Raw genomic sequence first — 20,702 nt, 5'->3', positions numbered from 1 at the left:
AATAGTTTTTTAAGGTAAGATCAAGACTCTCATTCAAATATAAAGTGAAAGTGAGCACATAGTCGAAGATTTTATTTAATTCATTAGTTAATGTAGGAGCCAATAAGATGTTGCAGATGGTTCAAAGGAGAATCCAAAGAACAGACAAACTATAAGCCAGGGAACAGCAAACTACAGTCCTGTGGGCCAAATCCAGCTTCCTGCCTGTTTCTGTACAGCCTGCAAGATAGGCATGGTGGTTATGTTTCTAAATGGTTAGAAAATATTAAAAAAAAATTACAACATTTCATGACATGTGAAAATTATATGAAATTCAGTTTCACCACGCACATTCAGCCATACCCATGGTTTACTGTGGCTACTTTAGATCTATAACAGCATAGTTCAACAGTTACAATAGAGACCACAGGACCTATACAGTCCAAAATATTGACTATTTGGCTCTTTCCAGAAGAAATTTGCCAACCCATGATAAAGGCAATCAGGAATGCTGACACAAATTCGCAAAATGATGCAAAACCTGTCAGAATCACTCAGCAATAAAAATAGAATGTTTAGAATTATCTTTTCCATAGGAAGGAAATCAATGGCATCCCCATCCAAAAAAAATTTGCCTGCATTTCTAAGGACTAAATTATTTTAATTACCATGAGTTTTCTATAGCTTGTAGAGTTATAAAATTGCTCAAAGACCATGAAAATCACAGAACCCTCTAAAAATCACATAACCTCCAAAGGTCTGCTAGGTGTTGCTCAGTATCTTCTTGAAAAGACACCTAATAATCTTTTAAACTCATTTCACAACTTTTCCCAATGTTTCCCAGCAGAAACTAAACTACTTTAATTTTTTTAGGACATCAGAGATAGACTCTGAACAGAATTCATTTTGTCCCGATATATTTAGAGCATGGCCAGACCCTGTTTCATAGCTCACCTTCTCTGCCTCATGAACTTGGCACACACCAGGAACTCACCACCAACTCAATGATCTCTGCCAGCTTCTCAGTCAACCGACCAAACATGAGTCATTACTGGGCATGTGCAAAGTGCTCTGTTCAAGATGCTTTCAAATGGAGGGCCCAGGCTGCCCTCAGGGAACATACATTCCTGGCACGGGCATTTCCAAGCCAATGGAGATACTCTATTTTAGGTCTGACTGACTTATGATTTATAGCCTCCTATGTTCCCAAAAGAAAATGCAACATCCCTCTAAAGTTCCTATCCATGCTGCATTTCTTTCATTGACTAGTAGAAAAACAAACCTGCATAAAAACCAAGTCCCTGATCATCCTTTAAAGAGTATGCTTGACTTTTTTTTTTTTTAAGATTTTATTTATTTAACAGACAGAGATCACAAGTAGGCAGAGAGGCAGGTAGAGAGAGAGGAAGGGAAGCAGGCTCCCTGCTGAGCAGAGAGCTGGACAAGGGGCTCAATTCCAGCACCCTGGGATCATGACCTGGGCCGAAGGCAGAGGCTTAATCCACTGAGCCACCCAGGCGCCCCAAGTATGCTTGACTTTTAAATAAACCTTATTTTCATTTAAACTGTTGAATATTTATTGCAATTAAGAAAATCCTCATTAAACATACCTTCAGTGTTTTTATGATATTCTTATAAAGATTCTTTGTGAAGTAAACAATTTTCCAAATTTGCCCTGAAATGTGTACCTTCTTTAAAAAAAAATAAATAAATAACACTTGCTTTGAGCTTAGCAGTTCACAATCAAAATTACTTAAGGTCATTCTCTGAAGAGACTCTCTCCTGAAGCCAGACTGGCATCTCCAACGTACACTAGTTTTGTTTGTTTTCTGAAAATGAGCACAGCTTGTGGTTTGGCGAATTGCACTTGCTAAATTTTGCTTCCTTATATCATGTTTGGTTTTGCTCCTCACCCCAACCCTAAAGCCAAGAGAGCAGATCTTCTTCCCAGCTTCATTTCACAAATGCAGTTCTACCAGCTCATGAAAATTAGGTCTCCCTTTTATGCCTCCCAAAGCACTCCAAGTGTCCTCTCTCACAGCACTTGGCATACTTGTGATTAGATAGCTAATCTTGAAGACTGAATGTTCCCTGAAGACAAGGCCTGGGTCTGTTGCATTAATTACCCCAGCCTCAGCAGAGCAGGAAGATGGGTTCTGGAGTGTGTGCTGTGTGCCTGTAGCCTCCAGCTCAACCATGCGCTGCCTTGGGCAAGTTTTTTAACTTCTATCTGTGCCTCATTTTTCATCTGTGCAATGGTCATTATAGTACTAATTTGGAGGGTTCTTGTGAAGATTTAGTTAATGTGTACAGCGCTTAGAACTGTGTCTAATATGTACCAAGTAACAAAAAAAATAAGAGCTGTTATTATGAACTAGCAAAATGCCTGGCACTTATCAATAAGCAATAAATATTTGTTAAATGAATGAATGATTGAGTGAAGTAAGGCAGAATTGAACCAAATGTTCAAATATTCCAAGGCCAATGCCTTTTTACTCTTCACCCATGTTTTCATGAATATACAGAAAGCTTAATTTTAGAAAACAAGATTCCAGTAAATTATCAAACAATGAATCCACTGATTCTCTATAAAACTGATCATCGGATTAACTGGAAATATCTTTTCTGGTTTGCCGCTCCAGTCCATGACTTAAAGCCAATGTACCTTTAAAATAACCATAAAGGCATCGCTAGCAATTGGTTTAAATCACCATTTTATACTGGAATGTAGTAGATGTTCAATAACTGAGGAATGATTGATTTAGGGAATCAATGAAGAATGTGTACATTCATACAATCTGTAAAGTTAGAGCTTAGAACAGTGTGTAAAACAAAATGTACCAGATAATTAAGGACACAATTTTATTCACACTGTTAGAATATGGAGAACATTCATTAATGAGGAATGTCTCAAAGGAAAGTATGGATGGGCTGTTGTTGTTGTTGTTGTTGTTTTATTTGAGTGTAGCTGACACACAATGTTACAGTAGTTTCATGTACACAACTTAGCAATTTGACAAGTTTATACATTATGCTGTGTTCACCACAAGTATGACTACCATCTGTTCTGTTACATCGTTGTTACAGTATCATTAACTGTATTCCCTATGCTGTGCCTTTTATTCACATGACTTATTCATTCCATGGTTAGAAGTCTATATCTCCCTCTTCCCTTCACCCATCTTGCCTGACACCCTATCTCCCTCCCCTCTGGCAACCATCAATTTGTTCTCTGTATTTATAGGTCTGGTTCTGCTTTTTCTTTGTGCATTCATTTATTTTGTTTGTTTAGGTTCCACATATGAATGAAATAATACCCTATTTGTCTTTCTCAATCTAAATTATTTCACTTAGTATAATACATTCTAGGTCCATCCAGATTGTCTCAGAGGAGATGGAGTTTTATAAAGGCAGGTAAAAGGGAGTCATCTATGTGGCTTATGGGAGTCATGGGAAAGAGTAGACAAGTCTTACCAGAGTCCTAGGAGGAAAGGCGATTCTTTGTATTTAGCCCTTTCCCAGAACAAAAGATGGTGGGGAGATTCCAGAAAGCAAAATTGTTGAGGTGAGGGATTCTTAACCATAAATGTTTTCTGGTAAAGTTCAGGTTAAAGTTCAACGTTGTCAGCAGTAATTCTCAATGGGGCAGTATACAACCTTGTAGGATATGGTTTGTGGATTTGGGGGAAAACGGCAATTTTTAGTGCTGCAATAATGGGAGGGCATCACTAATATTTAGTGGGAAGAGAAATTCTAGAATTTGAGAACAATACTACACAACAAAGAATTCATCTGCTTCCAACAAGACTTTTGTTTATCTTGCTAGACATTCATGTATGTGGGGGAAAAAAACTATTAACTTCTAAACCTAGACCTTAGCTCCTATCAAAGTAAAATTTTATTAAAAAGTAAAATCATGACTCTTACACATTTATAAAATGACATGTGTCAAACAAAAATTGTGCCTAACAAATTAATTAACAGGAAAACAAGATGCTATGACCACTTTGAAAGAGAATTCAAACAACACATGATCAGCAATTAAAAATGAGGGCAGTTGGAATCTGGGTGACCTCTCCCAAAAAAAAAAGGAAATAAATATACCATTGTATGCAGAATTGGTGAATATCCACAAGGAAATAAGCAATTCTTTTCTGCTTGATGAAAACCCTTTGCCTTTCTATGGACAACAATGATTTGCATTATTCTAGGCATCCTTCAACTAACAGATCGCAAAGCAATAAAAGGCAGGCCCCTATAAATCAGATAACCTAGCAGTTACACTAAGGACACTTAAAAGGTTCACATTTTTTCCTGACCTTTCTTTTTTCACATAAGTATGATTTGCAAGTATATTTTGCAAAACTTTTATTTAATGTGACTTTTCTAGGAATGCAACTAATACATAAATTAAGGGGAGATTGTATTTTGTTTTGTTTGAACTTTACTAAGTGCTAACCATCATTTCAGAAAATCAGTTCTCTTAGGATAGTGGTGATTGATCATGGTATTTATGTTGCCAGAACAATAGCTGAATCAGTCTGTCTTTGTATCTGTGGAATCCGGTGATATTTATAGATATTTACATATAAGTACAAGCATCTAACTGCTTTATTGTGTCTTATGGTGTTGTACTGTCTTCTGAGATATATATTATAATAAATTATTTTCCTTTTATTTCTCCTTTATGTCACAGTTTGAACAATGCATTGACTTTTTTGGAAATGCATATTAGCTAGGTTATATTCTTGATTAAGTTCACTTAGGTCAATGTAAGGTGGCATTACAAAGTATTTGTTAGGAAAGGGGGTACTGAGTTGATTGATTGGGAACACCTGGCAGGGAGGCTGCCTATTGCAACCTAGATTAGGTAAATGCAACTCAGAGTGGCAAAACCAATCTTAGAAACCATATTCCTAAATCTGTAATCTATCTTTTCTCTGTCCCTTCTACTCATTCTTCCCCTTTTCATATCATAAATACAAACCCATACTCCATTCTAAAAGCTTTACTATTAATAGTTGGAATCTAATGTCTCCAGTGCAGATCAGAATACCGATATAATCTTCCAGCCTGTCTAATGCAAATTATGATGCATTCTTATAAAATAAGAAGGCCATGTTTAAAAATAATTATTCTAAACCAAAAGTGACATTCTTTGTGGTATTCTGATAAAAGCCAGAGTCAGAGATTGGTAGACCTACAATCTTGTAATTCCAGACCTTTAAGGGTTTCTGTGTATATTGGTTACCTATTGCTGCATAGAAAATTACTCCACAACCTAGCGGCTTAAAGCAACAACAAGCATTTATTATCTCTCCCAGTTTCTGTAGATCAGAAATCAAGGAGTGACTTAACTGGGTAGTTCAGGCTTAGGGTCTTTCCTGAGGTCGCAGTCAAGATATCAACCAAGGCTGCAGTCCTCTAGAGACTTGACAGGGACTGATGGAGCTACTTCCAAGGTGAATTACACACCTGGCAAATTAGTTACAGGAAGGCTTCAGTTCTTCTTCATATGGGCTTCTCCACATGGCTGCTTGAGTGTCCTCGCAACATGGCAGCTGATTCCCCTGGGATAATTGATTCAAGAGAGAAAGGCAAAGGACGTAACATCTTTTGTGACCTAGACTCATAACCATACATCACTGCAATATTGCGATTTATAGGAAATATATGCTTGGCTATTCAGATAACAAAAACATTTCTCATACATATTTAGTCTTCATCCATAGGGCCTGGGTCCCAGCTCCCCAAACCCTCGCAATATCCTGAGCAATAAGGGCAATGGGAACGTCTCTTCTTATATTTGTCTTCTTGTCCTCAGTTTTTGAAATCACTTCAGAGACATAAAGGTGAAATGGGCATCTTGTTGTTCATATCAAGCCCTTTTCACCACAACTAGGTTTATGTTGATGAGTTGATTTTTGGAAAGCACTGAAGGAGGAGGGCTCGTTGCCAGGGGAACTAATCGTGAATAGAGGGGTGAAAATTTCAGTACACCCCTGATTTCTTAAAGGGGAGAGGGACTGGGCATTGAATCAATCACCAATGGCCAATGATTTAATCAATCATGCCTATATAATGAAGCCTCCATAAAAACCCCAAAGGAAGGGGTTTGGAGAACTTCCAGGTTGGAGAGCCAAAAGTCTTCCACATGCCACCATGCTGGGCTCCAAACTCCACAAGGACAGAAGCTCCTATGTTTGGGACCCGGCCCTATGTATCCTTCATGTGGCTCTTGATTTGTATCCTTTAATATCCTTTGTAATATATTGGTAATTTAGTGAGTAAATGGGTTTCCTGAGTTCTGTGAGCTACTGTAGGAAATTTACTTCAGGGAGGGGTTTGTGGGAACCCCCCAATATGTAGCGAGTCGGTCAGAAGCACAGGTAACAATCTGGGCTTACAAATGGCATCTGAAATGGAAGACAAGTCTTGCAGGGCTGAGCCCTTAACATGTGGAATCCAGGTAAATGGTATCAGGATTGAGTTACATTGTGTTATACCCAGCTGGTGTTAGAGAATTGTTTGGTTTGTGGGGAAACTCCCTTCTCATTGAAATTGGGTGCCAGAAACTTTTAATCATTACCTCCATAGCATTCTGTGGAGGTAACTTCCATGCATGTAGGAGGGACTGTACAAGGATATGAATAACAGAAAGTGAAGGTCATCAGTGGCCATATTAGAGGCTGTCTACCACATAATATTTTGTGTGCTTTCCATATTCCCAAACTCACATTTTATTTTATAGTAATCTTTATTATTTCCTTAGATACATATGAAGTTATTAATAAAGAGAAAAATATTGATTATTTTGCTTTGCAAGCCAGAGCTAGAAAAACAACCTCTTCAATAATCTTGGAATAAATAATTCAGAAGCCATTCAGAATTGAATTATGACTGAGTTATTAAAAGCTATAGCATCACTGCATGTTATATCCATGTAACAATTACTTCATTTGTCCCAAAATGTTTATTTCTTCAGAGCAGACAGCCAAAAATTTTATTAAGACCACCAACAAATGAGGGAAAGACATAGCTGGGCTCTTTTTCCAAATGCATCCTCACAATTTTCTTATATAGGTCTGATTTTAAATTGAAAGTTATTAAAGATACGTTACCCACAGTGAAGGGAGAAAGTAATCAGGTGCGTTGCAGCTCTGAGGTCTGAAATTTTTATATTATATAAGGCACAGTTTAAGTCTCACAAGATTTCTCAGGTTCAGCATTTTTTTAAATGAGGGAAAAGTGTAATAAACTAAACTGCAAAAAAAAAAAAAAGTACCTTTGTTGATATTTGGAAAGAGGAATGCATCAGGCTAGAGTACATAGACATCCATATTTCATTCTAATGATGACCACTGGTTGAGGGGACACTCATCTTTGTAGCCTTCAGGTACCTCTCTTAATTACCCAGTTACATCATTTGAGAAGCCATAATTAGATACTTCAAGACTCTGATACTTCACTTTAAGTAGCAAATGCAGAGTTTATAATCACTTGGGTATATATAAAACAGCTTAAACTAAATGGAGAATTTTTTTTTAAATATCACTGTATAGGACCTAGAACATAACAGGTGCCAAATAAATATTAGTTTCCTCCTATCCTATCCTCAATCCTGCCTCCCAAGATTCTAAGACTAGACTTTAAGACATAACCTGATAGAAACATCTAATTAAAATAGTAAGAAAACACAATGAAGTTCTCCAGGGCTTACAAATTAAGATTCTTACCAGCTTCAGTTTTAGTCCAGATGTTATTTAACATTATTAGTAACAATAAAGAATTCATAGTAAAATATTTTGCTTCTTTGGTGGCTCTGCTTAAGACTTTTACTTAAAGTGCAGATATATCTGAAATTTCACATTTACTCCAGATAACCATGAAGCTATTTTTTTTTCCACCGAGGTTTACAAAGTATCTATGTCTATGAGAAAAACGGTAAGTATATATTTATATTGAATGACTAAACAAGAGGCTTTTTAAAAAATAATAATTATCAGGAGCACCTGAGTGGCTCAGTTGGTTAAGCATCAGACTCTTGATTTTGGCTCAGGTCAGGATCTCATGGTTGTGAGATCCATCCCTGAGATGAGCTCTGTGCTAGGGGTGGAGCCTGTTTAAGAATCTCCCTCTCTGAGACAAACCATAAGAGACTCTTAATCTCACAAAACAAACTGAGCGCTGGGGGAGGGTAGGGGGTTCAGGAGAGGGTGGTGGGGTTATGGACATTGGGGAGGGTATGTGCTATGGTGAGTGCTGTGAAGTGTGTAAACCTGGCGATTCACAGACCTGTACCCCTGGGGATAAAAATACATTATATGTTTATTAAAAAATTAAATATAAAAAAAAAGAACCTCCCTCTCTGGTGGGTGGGGGGATGGGATAACTGGGTGATGGACATTAAGGAGGGCACTTGATGTAATGAGCACTGGGTGTTATATGCAATTGATGAATCACTAAATTCTACACCTGAAACTAATAATACACTATATGTTAACTAAATTGAATTTGAATAAAAACTTTTTAAAAAATAAAAATAAAAAATTTTAAAAAGTTTTTTAAAAAGATTCTCTCTCTCCTTCTGACCTCCACCCCCACCCCTCACTCATACACATATGCTCACTGTCTCTCAAAAAATAAAATAAAATAAAATAAAATGTTAAAAGATGGAGGAAATTACCAAAAAAAAAAAAAAAAAAAAAGTGAAGTAACATGGCTAAAGTTCTGCAACTCAGAAATAGCTAAATGATAGCTACCATTTCAATTATCTCTCAATATAATTAAAAAGATAGGATAGGGCGCCTGGGTGGCTCAGTGGGTTAAGCCGCTGCCTTCAGCTCAGGTCATGATCCCAGGGTCCTGGGATCGAGTCCCACATCGGGCTCTCTGCTCAGCAGGGAGCCTGCTTCCTCCTCTCTCTCTCTGCTTGCCTCTCTGCCTACATGTAATCTCTCTCTGTCAAATAAATATACAAAATCTTTAAAAAAAAAAAAAGATAGGATAGAAGTACTTTTACAAAAATTGAATTTCTCTACAATGTCATCCTAATCAAATGGACTGCACTTAATTTTGCTTGACTTTAATAGAAGAAAAAGAAACTGAAATGACATGCAAGAAATTGCTGAATTTCAGATAAATATTTGCTTACCTCATGACATATTCATTCTTAAGACATCCCTAAAGAAAGATTACCTGAAACATTAATTTGGAGTTGTTATCATTTACACTACATGTATCAACACTAGGCAGCATTTTTGATGTACTGCTATGAAAGATAAATGTATCAAAACACTCATAATCCAGCCATCTTCACTCCCCCACATCCCAGTTTTGGTAGTAAGATGACTATGTTACAATTGTCACATTTCATAAGTTTAGAAATGGTTCTGCAGTCACAACTCTTATGGCTTCTTAGGCAGATTTCCATATTTAAGTGGATGTAAGTCTCACTCTCAAACACCACAGCTTCTACATTCCTGAGTTCTCTGCTTTATCTTGGAGTTGGCAGGAATGTGTCATGAGATAATTGTTTTAAGAGGGTCTCATGGGTGCCAAAGTTCCTGAGGGCTTACCTACTAAAAGGAAAACTATTTCTCTATTCACAATACTTCTAACATCAACTATATATATGGAGGGGTTTTCAGTGTCAACCAATTCTCCAACTCTCCAGACAGCATCTGGATATCGAACAATTCAGTATGACACTACCTACCCACATTTGGTGCAGACCCCACAGGTTAAGCGCTCGGCTCCACAAGACTGCCCCCGCCCCCCGCCACTTGCCTGTTGCAAGTCCCAGGCTGTCACTTACCACTTGTACTTCTGATCAGCCAGCTGTAAGTGTCTATCAGTGGATGAACATTTTAAAAAAATTGTGGGATATATATTTAAAAAGGAGATTCTGCCATTTACAACAACATGAATGAACCTTGAGGACATTGTGCTAAGTGAAATAAGCCAGACACAGAAAGAAAAAACTGCATGATCTCACTTAAATGTAGAATCTTAAAATTCAAATATCTGGAGGCAGTGAGCATATTGGTGGTCACCAGGGGCAGAGAGGTGGGGAGGAAGATGTTTATCAAAGGATATAAAGTTGCGGTTACATAGGATGAGTAAGTCTAGAGATCTTAAGTATAGCATGATGACTACATTTAATAATGCTGTATTGAATACTGCAGGAGATTTCAAGTGTCCTTTTCACAAAGAAAAGGATAACTATCTGAGGAGATAGGTTAATTAACTTGACTTTTGCAATCATTTCACTATGCATATGTATGTCAAATCATGTTCTATGCCTTAAATATATACAATTTTTATTAAAATAAATAACATTTAGAAAAATAAAAAATAAATTACAGTACCCACCAGCCCCTTCTCAATTTCATAATCTGCTATAATGGCTCACAGAGCTCAGGGAAATACTTATGTTTACCAGCTTATTATAAAGGACATTAAAAATATATAAGTGAGTAGCCAAATGAAGGGTGTGGTATGGAGGGGTGGGCTGATGGCTTCTGCTGTTAGTCCAGATGGATAGGACTCTAGAACACCCAGCTTCCCTGAATAGTTAGCACCATCCTTAGATGTATCTAGAGAACCAAAAGGAAGCGGACAAACTACACCAATTCTAGTTAGATTCAGGACATGGAGAATGATAGGTGATAGATGATAGATAGATAGATAGATAGAGTGAGGTTCTGGAAAGTTCCCAGGTGCAGAAGCATCTGTCCCTGTGGAACTGGAGTGCACTATTCTCCTGGCATATGGGTGTGTTCGCCAACCCAGAAGTTCTACAAAACCCATAGTTCAGGAATTTTTATGGAGGCTTCATCACATAGACATGATCAATGATTAACTCAATTTCTGGCCCCTCCCTCCTCCTCAGAGGATAGGGGGTGGGGGAAATTTTCCAAGCTTCTAATCCTGCCTTGGTCATTCCAGTGTCCAGCTTCCATCCTGATGCTATGCAAGAACCCACCAAAAGTCACGTTACTAGAACGAAAGATGCTCCTATCACCCAGGAAATTACAAGGAATTTAGGAGCTCTGTGTTAGGAACTGGAGGCAGAGACCAAATATATATTTCCTATTATATCACAACTACTTACTCGCTACAAGTTTTGAATGTAAAGGACAACTTGACTTTTGGAGTTTCTTACTATGCCATTTTTACCGATGTCACTTTCTATTATTTCTTAGAACTGCACTTGAATGTACAATTATCCCAAAATAAAACACTTAAGTTTTCTTAAGTCAAGTCACATTAAAGTGTTCTGACAAATACAGCATTTCACTATCTCACACCTCCCCACTGTGCAATCCCAGTTACCAAAAGTAGTGTCTTAACTCAGCTATTTCTTCTGGCATTTACTCATCCTATAATTTCAAATAATATAAATTTTTTGAGTCATCAGTTTTATATATCGTTTATTGTCTTCCTATTATCGTAAATAAAGGTTTGTGTTTCTACAATACCATCCTTCTGCTTCCACCCCATCTCCCAAAATGGTGATAACCGTTATTAAATCAATACTCAGCACTTATATTATATATTCACAGCTGATCTATTTGCTCTGTGTTTCCTTTCTGTTAGAGTTAATGTTTTCTTTTATTTTTTTTAATTTGCTTTGTTTTCTTTGTATTTAATGTCAACTATTCCCAAATTTTCCATTGAATTTTCCAAGATACTTTTCCACATCAGGTAACTTAACTCTTCCAATTTTCAGAGACCTTCTTCTCTTTCTCCTAGAGTGCTTTCTAAGCCTTTTGGAGAGCTGTCACTGGGACTCTCCTCTTCGGTCATCCTTATACTTTCCTTGGCCTTTCTACTGAGATGGATTCCCTGATCCCTAGATCTCAAGGCTTTCTCTCTCTGGATTTACTCTCTTGTCTTGTAGAGAACATCCTCCAGCAGTTTTGTCTAGTTAAATAATTTACCACAATGGCAGAGGCTTTGATGATACCAGTATTCTATATACTTGAGACACCCACAGTACCTCTCTCTCTGAAAGACCCCTTCACCACCTGTCAGGGGGTTTCCCTAAGTTTTTTTCAGTATCCCATTTCTTCCTATTTCTTGGTTTGCCATCATTTTAGGTGAAAACGTCCTAGAAAAGGAAGCCTAGGAGGAATTCTTTGATTCTTGAGTGTTTGAAAATATCATTCATCACCCTCATACTTGATTGCTAGAACAGAACTCCATTCTAGCCATGCTGCCCTCCTAGCCAGCTGTTACTGAAACATGAAGGACACCCTTCTTCCTTTGGCTTTCTTTATTTGCATTTGCTGCATGCTAAACTCTCTGGCCTCCTTCAGGTCTTGCTCAAATATTATATTTTCAATGACCATTCTATATAAATTGTCAACCCAGTACTCTTACCCCACTTCCCACTTTACTTTATTTCCATAGCACTTGTCACAACTTGGTATACTATCTATTTCCCATTGTTTATTTGTCTACTTCCTGTCTTCCTCCACTAGACAGTAAACTCCTTGGAGCCAAAACTTTCATCTGTTTTGTTCACTGATCTATTCCAGCACCTGAAACAGTGCCTGGCACATAGTAGGCTCTCAATATTTATTTGTTGAATGAATGTGTACTAAAGACTTATTTCCTATTCCTATACTATGCCAAAAGGGAAATAATAATTTTCTTGTTATGATAAATAAGAATGGATTTGTTTGATATGGAATTAAGCAATTGTTGGTCATGCCACTTGAATATTTTTAAAAGATTAGCTATTTAAACATAAATTAGATTGCTTCTCAGCCTTTTGGTTAAGATCAAGTGTAAACATAAATTAGATGTCCACTTGATGTTTATGTCAAGTGTGTTTATCTTTTTCTAGAAGCATTTGAAATATTCTTTCATCTGTACTTGTTCCTCACACCTTATTCATCTTCTGCTTTGCCTTCCTTTGGCAGTAAGTCAGGCTTCTGGCTGCCCCCACTGTGCCCATCTTCACCCGTTACCAGCATCACTCACTGTGGGTTTCAGCTAAACCTAAATTTATATACTTTGGTTCGGACCATTTTATCTGTGGCCTTTGCTTTTGGACAGGTCTCTTGCCCAGAAAGTGGCCAAACTAGCCATTTATTTTACACACAGTAGCTGAAATTCTAACCAACACGCTCACCATGCACACTGACATAGAAGCTCACCCCACACCCTCACAGGAACCCCACACACACTTAGCCATGACAGCTAAAAGTCAAGTTATTTTGAGTCTGCTTATTTTGCATACCTCATGATAAAATAAATGGCATTGGCTTTTAGTGCTTGACTTCTCTGTTACCGTGTAAAAAACTTAATGTTGAAATGGCCTGTGTCATTGACATGTCTAATTTTTACATTAAAAACCAAATGAAAACGTAATGGTTTAAAATACATTTGTAAGTACTGATGAGGTTTGATAATATTTTTATTTCAAAAGAATTGGCCATAGCCTTAATAGTTTCAATCTCAAGTAAAGAAAGAATAGAGTCTTGTAAAACCACACTTAAATAGGACTACTAGGTTCAGGAAATAAAAATATAAGACACCCAGCTAAATCTGAATTTCAGATAAGCATGTAAAAAATTTGTAATGTATTTTCCAATGAGAATCCTGCAGTTTATCTTGCAACCCTACATTTAATTTTTTGTAAGATTTTATTTATATATTTGCCAGAGGGAGGCAAGAGAACAAGCAGGGGAAGTGGCAGGCAGAGGGGCAAGCAGGCTCCCTGCTGAGCAAGGAGCCTGATGCAGAACTCGATCCCAGAACCCTGGAATCATGACCTGAGCCAAAAACAAACGCTTAACCGACTGAGCCACCCAGACATCCCTAGTAACCCTACATTGAAATAGCCAGCTGTTCTATCAGTGAAAGAACTTGGTTAGGTTTGTTCTGAATGTAAAAGATTAATGTTAAAGTGCCACAAAGGGAAGGAGTTTGAAATTCACTTTTATTGGTTGATGACATTAAGGCCGCAGACTATTTTAATCTGGCTAAAGTCTATCTAGTAACAGAAGTGTGAGTAATAAGATTCTGGCCCAAGGGCAGAATGAAGATATCATTGTGTTTCTTCCCAAACCCTTATCATCTGGAGGAGCAGAAAGATCACATCATAGGAACACAGGTTCATATCCAGCTCCCCATGACACAAAGAAGTCAAATCAAACCACGAGTATTTGCAGCCTTTTCATTTATTCATCTGAGATCCTTCTGGGGATGTCTTAGTCCGCTCAGGCTGCTGCAACAAAATACCATTGACAGGGGAGCTTAAACAACAGGAATTTATTTTTCACAGTTCTGGAGGCTGGGATGCCCTCCATCAAGCTGTCAGCTGGTTGGGCCCCTTATGGAGCACTTCTTTCTGGTTTGCAGAAAGATGCCTTCTTGCTGTGTCCTCACATAGCAGAGGGAGAGATCATCTCTCCCTCTCCCTGTCTCCTCTTATAGGAGCACTAATCCCAGTCATGCTGGATCCACCTTCATGACCTAATTACCTCCCAAAGACCCGCCTCCAAATACTGTCCCATTGGAGATTAGGGCTTCAAAGTATGCATTTGGGAGAGAGAGAAAACAGTCAGTCCATGGCAGCGAAGACTTAAAACTACGGGTGTGTATCCAGAGAGACTGTGCATGTTAGAAAATATCCTCCGGCAGTTGAATAAGGATGGGTGACATGCCCAGGCATTCTCCTTGGGTGAGAGAAAGGAGGGTACTTCTCTGAAATCTGGGTACAGTTCACCAACAAGCAGGTTCTATTTTGGAAACTCATAAAAATAATATGATTCCACGTTTCAGAGCTGTTTATCACTTGGAGTTTCAGTTTGGGTGATTGCACTCTAGTAAATTAGCTGACTGAGAGTCCAAAGATTCTATCTGCATCCAGACAGGCCATTCATCATGCTTAGCATTCGGATTTCAGCACAAGCTTTTCCACATGTTTGCCAGAATGCCACTGAAGTAATCACAGACAGCTCCTTGTTTTGATCTACCTGATGCCTTAAATATCATCAGTGGCTCTGGATTTAGGTTTATTGGAATATTTTAATAACCCACCGATCTCTTTATCTGAAAGTCTCATATAACCACTTTCTTGGTTCATAAATACTTACTGATTTTAATTTTGTACCAAAAAGAGAATAGACTTTAGTAGTTCAATGTGTTCTTACCCAAGGAAGAAATGCAAAGTGGTGGTAGAAATTATCAAGGTATACTCATGTAAAAGTGGAAAGACCTTCAAATGCTATCAGATATTTAACAAGTTGAATGGCCAATATAATGTTCAAATTATATGTGTCGCCCACACCTTTACTTTCTCAAAATCATTTTGAAAATTGGCAAGTTATTCAGTCAGATTATCCAATTTTGGAAAAGCATAATTTAAATTTAAAGTGGTAAAACTACCAAAAATGTGATAACTCGGATCCAAAAAAAACTCCAAATGCATAAACTGCAGGCTTGCATGATTGGAAGGTGAATAAAATTTCTGTGCCCAAACTGCATAGCTAATTGGTTGGGAGTTCCAGATGGGAATGTGGAATCCAAATCTATTCTAATGCCATCTGTGTTTTGGCACCACCTGGTGACCTAGTGAGTTTCTACCAGCTGGTCCCTAGGTGTGTTGTTTCTGGCTAAGCAGAAATTTGGGGTTACTGGTGGTCTTTTACTCTCATCGATCTGAAACTACTTGGGCCTGAATACAATGAGTGCGGGGACCCACCCTCTCCTTCCCTAGGTTTGAACACAGGACTGCATGTCCTTTCTATACCAATTTCTTCTTCTTTAAAAATATCACTTTAAGGGCGCCTGGGTGGCTCAGTGGGTTAAGCCGCTGCCTTCGGCTCAGGTCATGATCTCAGGGTCCTGGGATCGAGTCCCGCATAGGGCTCTCTGCTCAGCAGGGAGCCTGCTTCTCTCTCTCTCTCTCTCTCTCTCTCTCTCTCTCTGCCTGCCTCTCTGTCTACTTGTGATCTCTCTGTCAAATACATAAATAAATAAATCTTTAAAAAAAAATCACATTAAAACAATCAATGCAAATGCATTTTTTTTTTAAGTTAAGTCTAACGTTAGATTTCCTTTTTTGCTTTCTCCTCTTTGGGGAAAATACCTGGACAAAATGAATTGGACTGAGAAGCTTTTTCCACAGACCATTCTTGGTCTCCTTCTGCTAAGGCCTCTGCTTCACTATCAGACACTCTACCTTTCTTTACACCATCTAGCATCTTCTCTCTGACTGATCAAAACACCATAGACATAATGCCCGTTGATCAGACAGTACCAATCCCAGGACTAATCATCCCCACGGATGGCTATTCTGCCATCAGCCAGTCAGCTCTGGAAATTTCACATTCAACTGCATCTTCAGGCAGCCAAGATAGCGGGAGAGACTTAGCCATAATGGATCTAACGAACACTCCCGTCACCTCTGAGGTGCCAAGACTCAGTGGGGATGTTTCTACCGCAGGTCATTTCTTGGAGACTACAACTCCCAGCCCAGCTTTACAGTACATCACCACTAGCTCCATGACCATTGCCCCCAAGGGCCATGAACTGGTGGTGTTCTTCAGCCTGAGAGTCGCCAACATGCCCTTCTCCAACAACCTGTTCAACAAGAGCTCTCTGGAGTACCAAGCTCTGGAGCAACAATTCACACAGCTGGTGAGTAAGCACTGCCTCCAAGTCCCTGCACATCCTTTCTTTTTTTCTTTTTTTTTCTCCTTTACAAGATCATCACTGGTTGTCTTGAGCAATGAAGGTCACAAAAGACAAGCCTCTGACATAGCTATGGCCGAGGGCATTCAGCTGAAGTGTGGGGATGGATTCAGATCCAATAAGCAAGAAAGTTCTGCCGTGTACACTCCAGACAGATACTGCCATCCAGCCCCATGAGATCTTATCCTTAAGAACTTTTCATTAAGTTCTTCTTAATGGAGTTTTCCCAGGAATAATACATAACCACTCAAGTACTGAACGTGGAATTTAAAAGCAGTGTGAGCAAGCTCTCCCTAATTATAATGCCACAGGCTGCTTTCCAGCCATCAAATGGAAGGAGTCAAAACCAGAAAGGTCCACAACACATGAGACCAGAGTTCAAGTGTAAGCACTCATTTCTTAGTTACCCTTAAGTTCTCATAAAACTAAAAAATAGCTAAATGGCATATCATCCCTGATTCCTAACAAAGAAAGTGAGATGATGATCGTGATGGCATATACTTTTGATTATACAATACTCCCAAAGCTCACATGTTTATTTTGTTTCTACATGTACCATAAGAAACACACAGATAATAAGACATGCTCAACTCTGTGACATCTGTATATAGTCACAGCCAATTAAAATACCCAGTGCAAAGACTGTAGAATTTCTGAAAATAACAGAAAAAATATTTGTAAGCTTCATGTAAGTTAAATCATTATACAAATTAAAACCACATAAAAACCGAGGTCTTCAAGTGAACTTTAAAGGAAGACTTTGTGAGGTCTCCCCCCACCCCAGTGAGGTGAGGTGAGTAGATATTGGGACAATCTCAGGGAACAGAGTCCCTGTGCACCTAGCTCAGGTGTATTAATTAGAGTACGTGCTAAGCTTGCATAATGAAGAGATCAAAAATATGGTAACTTAAATATGGTGACAGATGGTAGCTACACTTGTGGTGAGGGTAGCATAACAGACTTGATGAATCACTATGTCGTACAACTGAAACTAATATAACGTTGTTTGTCAACTCTACCTCAAAAAAAAAAAAAAAGGAATGTAGTAACTTAAATAAGATACAAGTTTATTTCTCTTCAACTTGATGGGCAGGGCAATTCTGCTCTACAGTGTCATCCAGGGACTCACATTTCCTCTGTCTTGTAACTCTGGCAACCCCAATGGTGTCTTCTCATTCACACAAAGCTGAGTCACCGGTAAATCCTTGTTTCCACGTGTGAGAAGAGGCAAGAGAGGAAGCCCAGGGCAAGCAGTTCCCTAAGAAAGTGCGTGATACCAAATTTCCCCACAACTTTTCCACTCATATTCTGTAGATGGGAACTAGCACATGGCCACACCTTGCTGCAAGGGAGACTGGGAAATGTGGTTTCTAGCCAGGCAGCCTCTTTCCAGTGAAGAGGAAAATGGATTTGGGAGAGGGGAGCAGCCAATGATCTGCCTACTGGGGGGATGGCTATTGGAATGTGGGCAAGGTTAGAGTCAAAATTCTGGTGGGGTGGAGACAGAGACAAGAAAAAGTAGTTCTGGGCTAGGCCTGGGAGATTTTAGCTTGCATCTGTGTATTCTCTATATTCATAGGTGTCAGTTTATTAAAGAGGAGGTTAACTTTCGGGGCCAAGAACAAGGCAGACACTGCTGAGTTTCAGACATTTCTGGAAGGTGATCTCAGGGGTGGCTGTGGCTCACAATAGGCAGGTTTGGGAATCTGAACCACAATATGCCCTTAGGCATGCTTTTGAGGTTATTAAATTCCAATTTGGGAAAGTTCCTCAGGGAACCACTTTTTCTTCTTCCTCACAATTCAGATAAGGGCACTGAGGTCCAATACAATGGATGAATGGTTTGATGAAGGTCACACAGCTGGCTGGAGACAGTTTCAGGACTGACAACCAAGTCTTCTGATGGCCAGTCTCCTGTTGTTCCTACTGTACGACCTACTGGTTGACCAGGAAGCATGTCCTGCATAGACAGACAAGCTGATATGTAAGCTGTTCCTTCAATAGGTCATTTCAATTGGTTGCTTCCAAATAGACGTCCCATTTATACAGGCATAGGTCAGTCTGCTCCTGGGCTCAGTTTGGAACATGTTTTTATTTGCTTGGATTTTTTTTTTTTAGTAACTTAACCTGGCATTCCTGCTTTGCTGACAACATTGGCCTAGATTTTTAAAAATCCTCTGTTCTCACAATTCATCATGAAGAAAATCACTGCCCATCCATCTCAATACACAAACAGAAAGGTGGAAATATGGGACATAATCAGTGCAAATAGATCATTAAATAATCGTGTTCCGGTCTCCCATAAAATCCAAACACAAAAATAAAGACAATCAAAAAGGAACTGAAATTTATGCCTCAGATAATGAGAAGTGAGTATAAATGGAATTAGCAACAGCTGAGCACTTAGAACACAGTTAAGGGTATACCATCTTTTGTTTTGCAGCTGGTTCCATATCTACGCTCCAATCTGACAGGATTTAAACAACTTGAAATACTTAACTTCAGAAATGGGAGTGTGATCGTGAATAGCAAAATGAGGTTCGCTAAGTCAGTGCCCTATAACCTCACCAAGGCTGTGCAGGGGGTCTTGGAGGATTTTCGTTCTGCTGCAGCCCAACGACTTGAACTGGAGATAGACAGCTACTCTCTCAACATCGAACCAGGTAAAAAAAAAAAAAAAAAAAAAGCCAACCCAGAAAACTGTGGGAGTTTTCTTGGTTTTGATTGTTTGTTTAACACACAGTCTTTGTGAAGCCACAAAGTTTGACTCACAGTTTTTGTGAGGCCACAAAAATCAAATTAAAATCCCACTTGTTAAATAACATTTTGGAAGCTAATGGATCACCTTATTAGAAAGATAGGGCCCTAAACCACGCAGGTTCTATTTTCTTACATCAAAGAGCAGAAAACAAGCACACCTCGTGCTTCACAGTCTGGGAGCTTTAATTTCCCCCTCAGAACACAACTTTTGCTGTGCCTTCAGAGATTGTTTTTGTTGTTGTTGTTTTTTAATGTACCCCACAGCCAAGCTACTTTGCATTCTGCTAGAAGTCAGACTCACTTTCTTAGCAAACTGCAGCAACCTGGAGGGTTTCTACCTAAGAAACCTTCCAGTCATAGTTAACTATCAGCACTGCCTCCTAATAACACAATTCAGGATGAAACTAAAACAGTGTCCTGAGGAAAGAAAACTAATCATTAGACCAAAATCCAAACTTGGAAAAAAAAAAAAAAAAAGCCACTGCACCATCAACAAGGAAAGGAGAAAATAATGTCCCTTCCCATTTGTACAGCCTAGATCAGCTTCCGTGCTCAGGTTAAAACAGAGCAGTCTTAGATGTGAAGAAAACTTTAGAAGATAATGGGGGTTAGCCCAAAGCTACATAGTAGAAAGCAAATTCTATTTTATATTCGTTCTGATAATAAAACATGCTGTGTGTACCACTGTAACCAGCTATGCCTAAATGAGTGTTGCCATCACTACTTTCAAAATTCTGTTTTCTAACCAATCAAAGGAAGATTTTTTTTTTTTTTTTAAATACCCCAGAGTGTGGAGAGGCAAGTCTCCAAATCTACTGCCCCTGCTACATTCTAGTCTGGTTCAAAACAAAGTTTCCTAATTGGTTGTGAATTAGTGAAGTGAATCTTCAACATCCTCTCTAGCTTTCTGTGGACTCACAATGAAGGCCCAGGGAAAAGGGGCCTTGGGCAAAATGCGATCAAAGAGACTCAGTTGGGAGACACTTACCTTTGACAGAACAGAACTTTGAGCAACTTAAAGAAAATTGCCTCCTATTTCAGTAAACAGGATCATTAAAAAGACAGATCACCCTTAGGCACTGAGTCTGGGAGTGATTACCTCTGAACAGGGGCAGCTAAGAAAGCCCCAAGGACCCCCTAAGAAATCAAAGACCTCCTAAATGCTGGTAATATACTGCCTCTTCCCCTGAAAACCACCTCAGAACTGAGAAGGAACCATGGGGGTCCCTGCCAAGTAGGATCAGGAGACC

The 20,702-nt window shown here is 38.8% G+C and overlaps 1 protein-coding gene and 1 long non-coding RNA gene across 3 annotated transcripts in view; one reads left to right on the top strand and one right to left on the bottom strand.

The window, feature by feature from the left end:
* IMPG1 (interphotoreceptor matrix proteoglycan 1) overlaps window positions 1–20,702 on the top strand; it is a 131,650-nt gene that overhangs the window by 88,413 nt on the left and 22,535 nt on the right. For both annotated transcript variants that reach the window (XM_059400962.1, XM_059400961.1), the window contains 2 exons: window positions 16,127–16,638; window positions 19,136–19,355. In XM_059400962.1, coding sequence (XP_059256945.1) covers window positions 16,127–16,638; window positions 19,136–19,355 — 732 coding nt within the window. The remainder of the gene's footprint in view (window positions 1–16,126; window positions 16,639–19,135; window positions 19,356–20,702) is intronic.
* The window catches only part of LOC132018246 (uncharacterized), a 30,647-nt gene continuing 10,053 nt past the window's right edge, over window positions 109–20,702 (bottom strand). The window contains exons 2-3 of the long non-coding RNA XR_009404481.1: window positions 5,455–5,549; window positions 109–219 (exon numbers count right to left, since the gene is read on the bottom strand). This is a non-coding gene — a long non-coding RNA (uncharacterized LOC132018246). The remainder of the gene's footprint in view (window positions 220–5,454; window positions 5,550–20,702) is intronic.

This window comes from Mustela nigripes, chromosome 5 (assembly GCF_022355385.1).
Source record: "Mustela nigripes isolate SB6536 chromosome 5, MUSNIG.SB6536, whole genome shotgun sequence".
Lineage (NCBI taxonomy): Eukaryota > Metazoa > Chordata > Mammalia > Carnivora > Mustelidae > Mustela > Mustela nigripes.
Note: the sequence above shows the minus strand (reverse complement) of the source record. Positions and strands in the feature narration are given on the sequence as shown.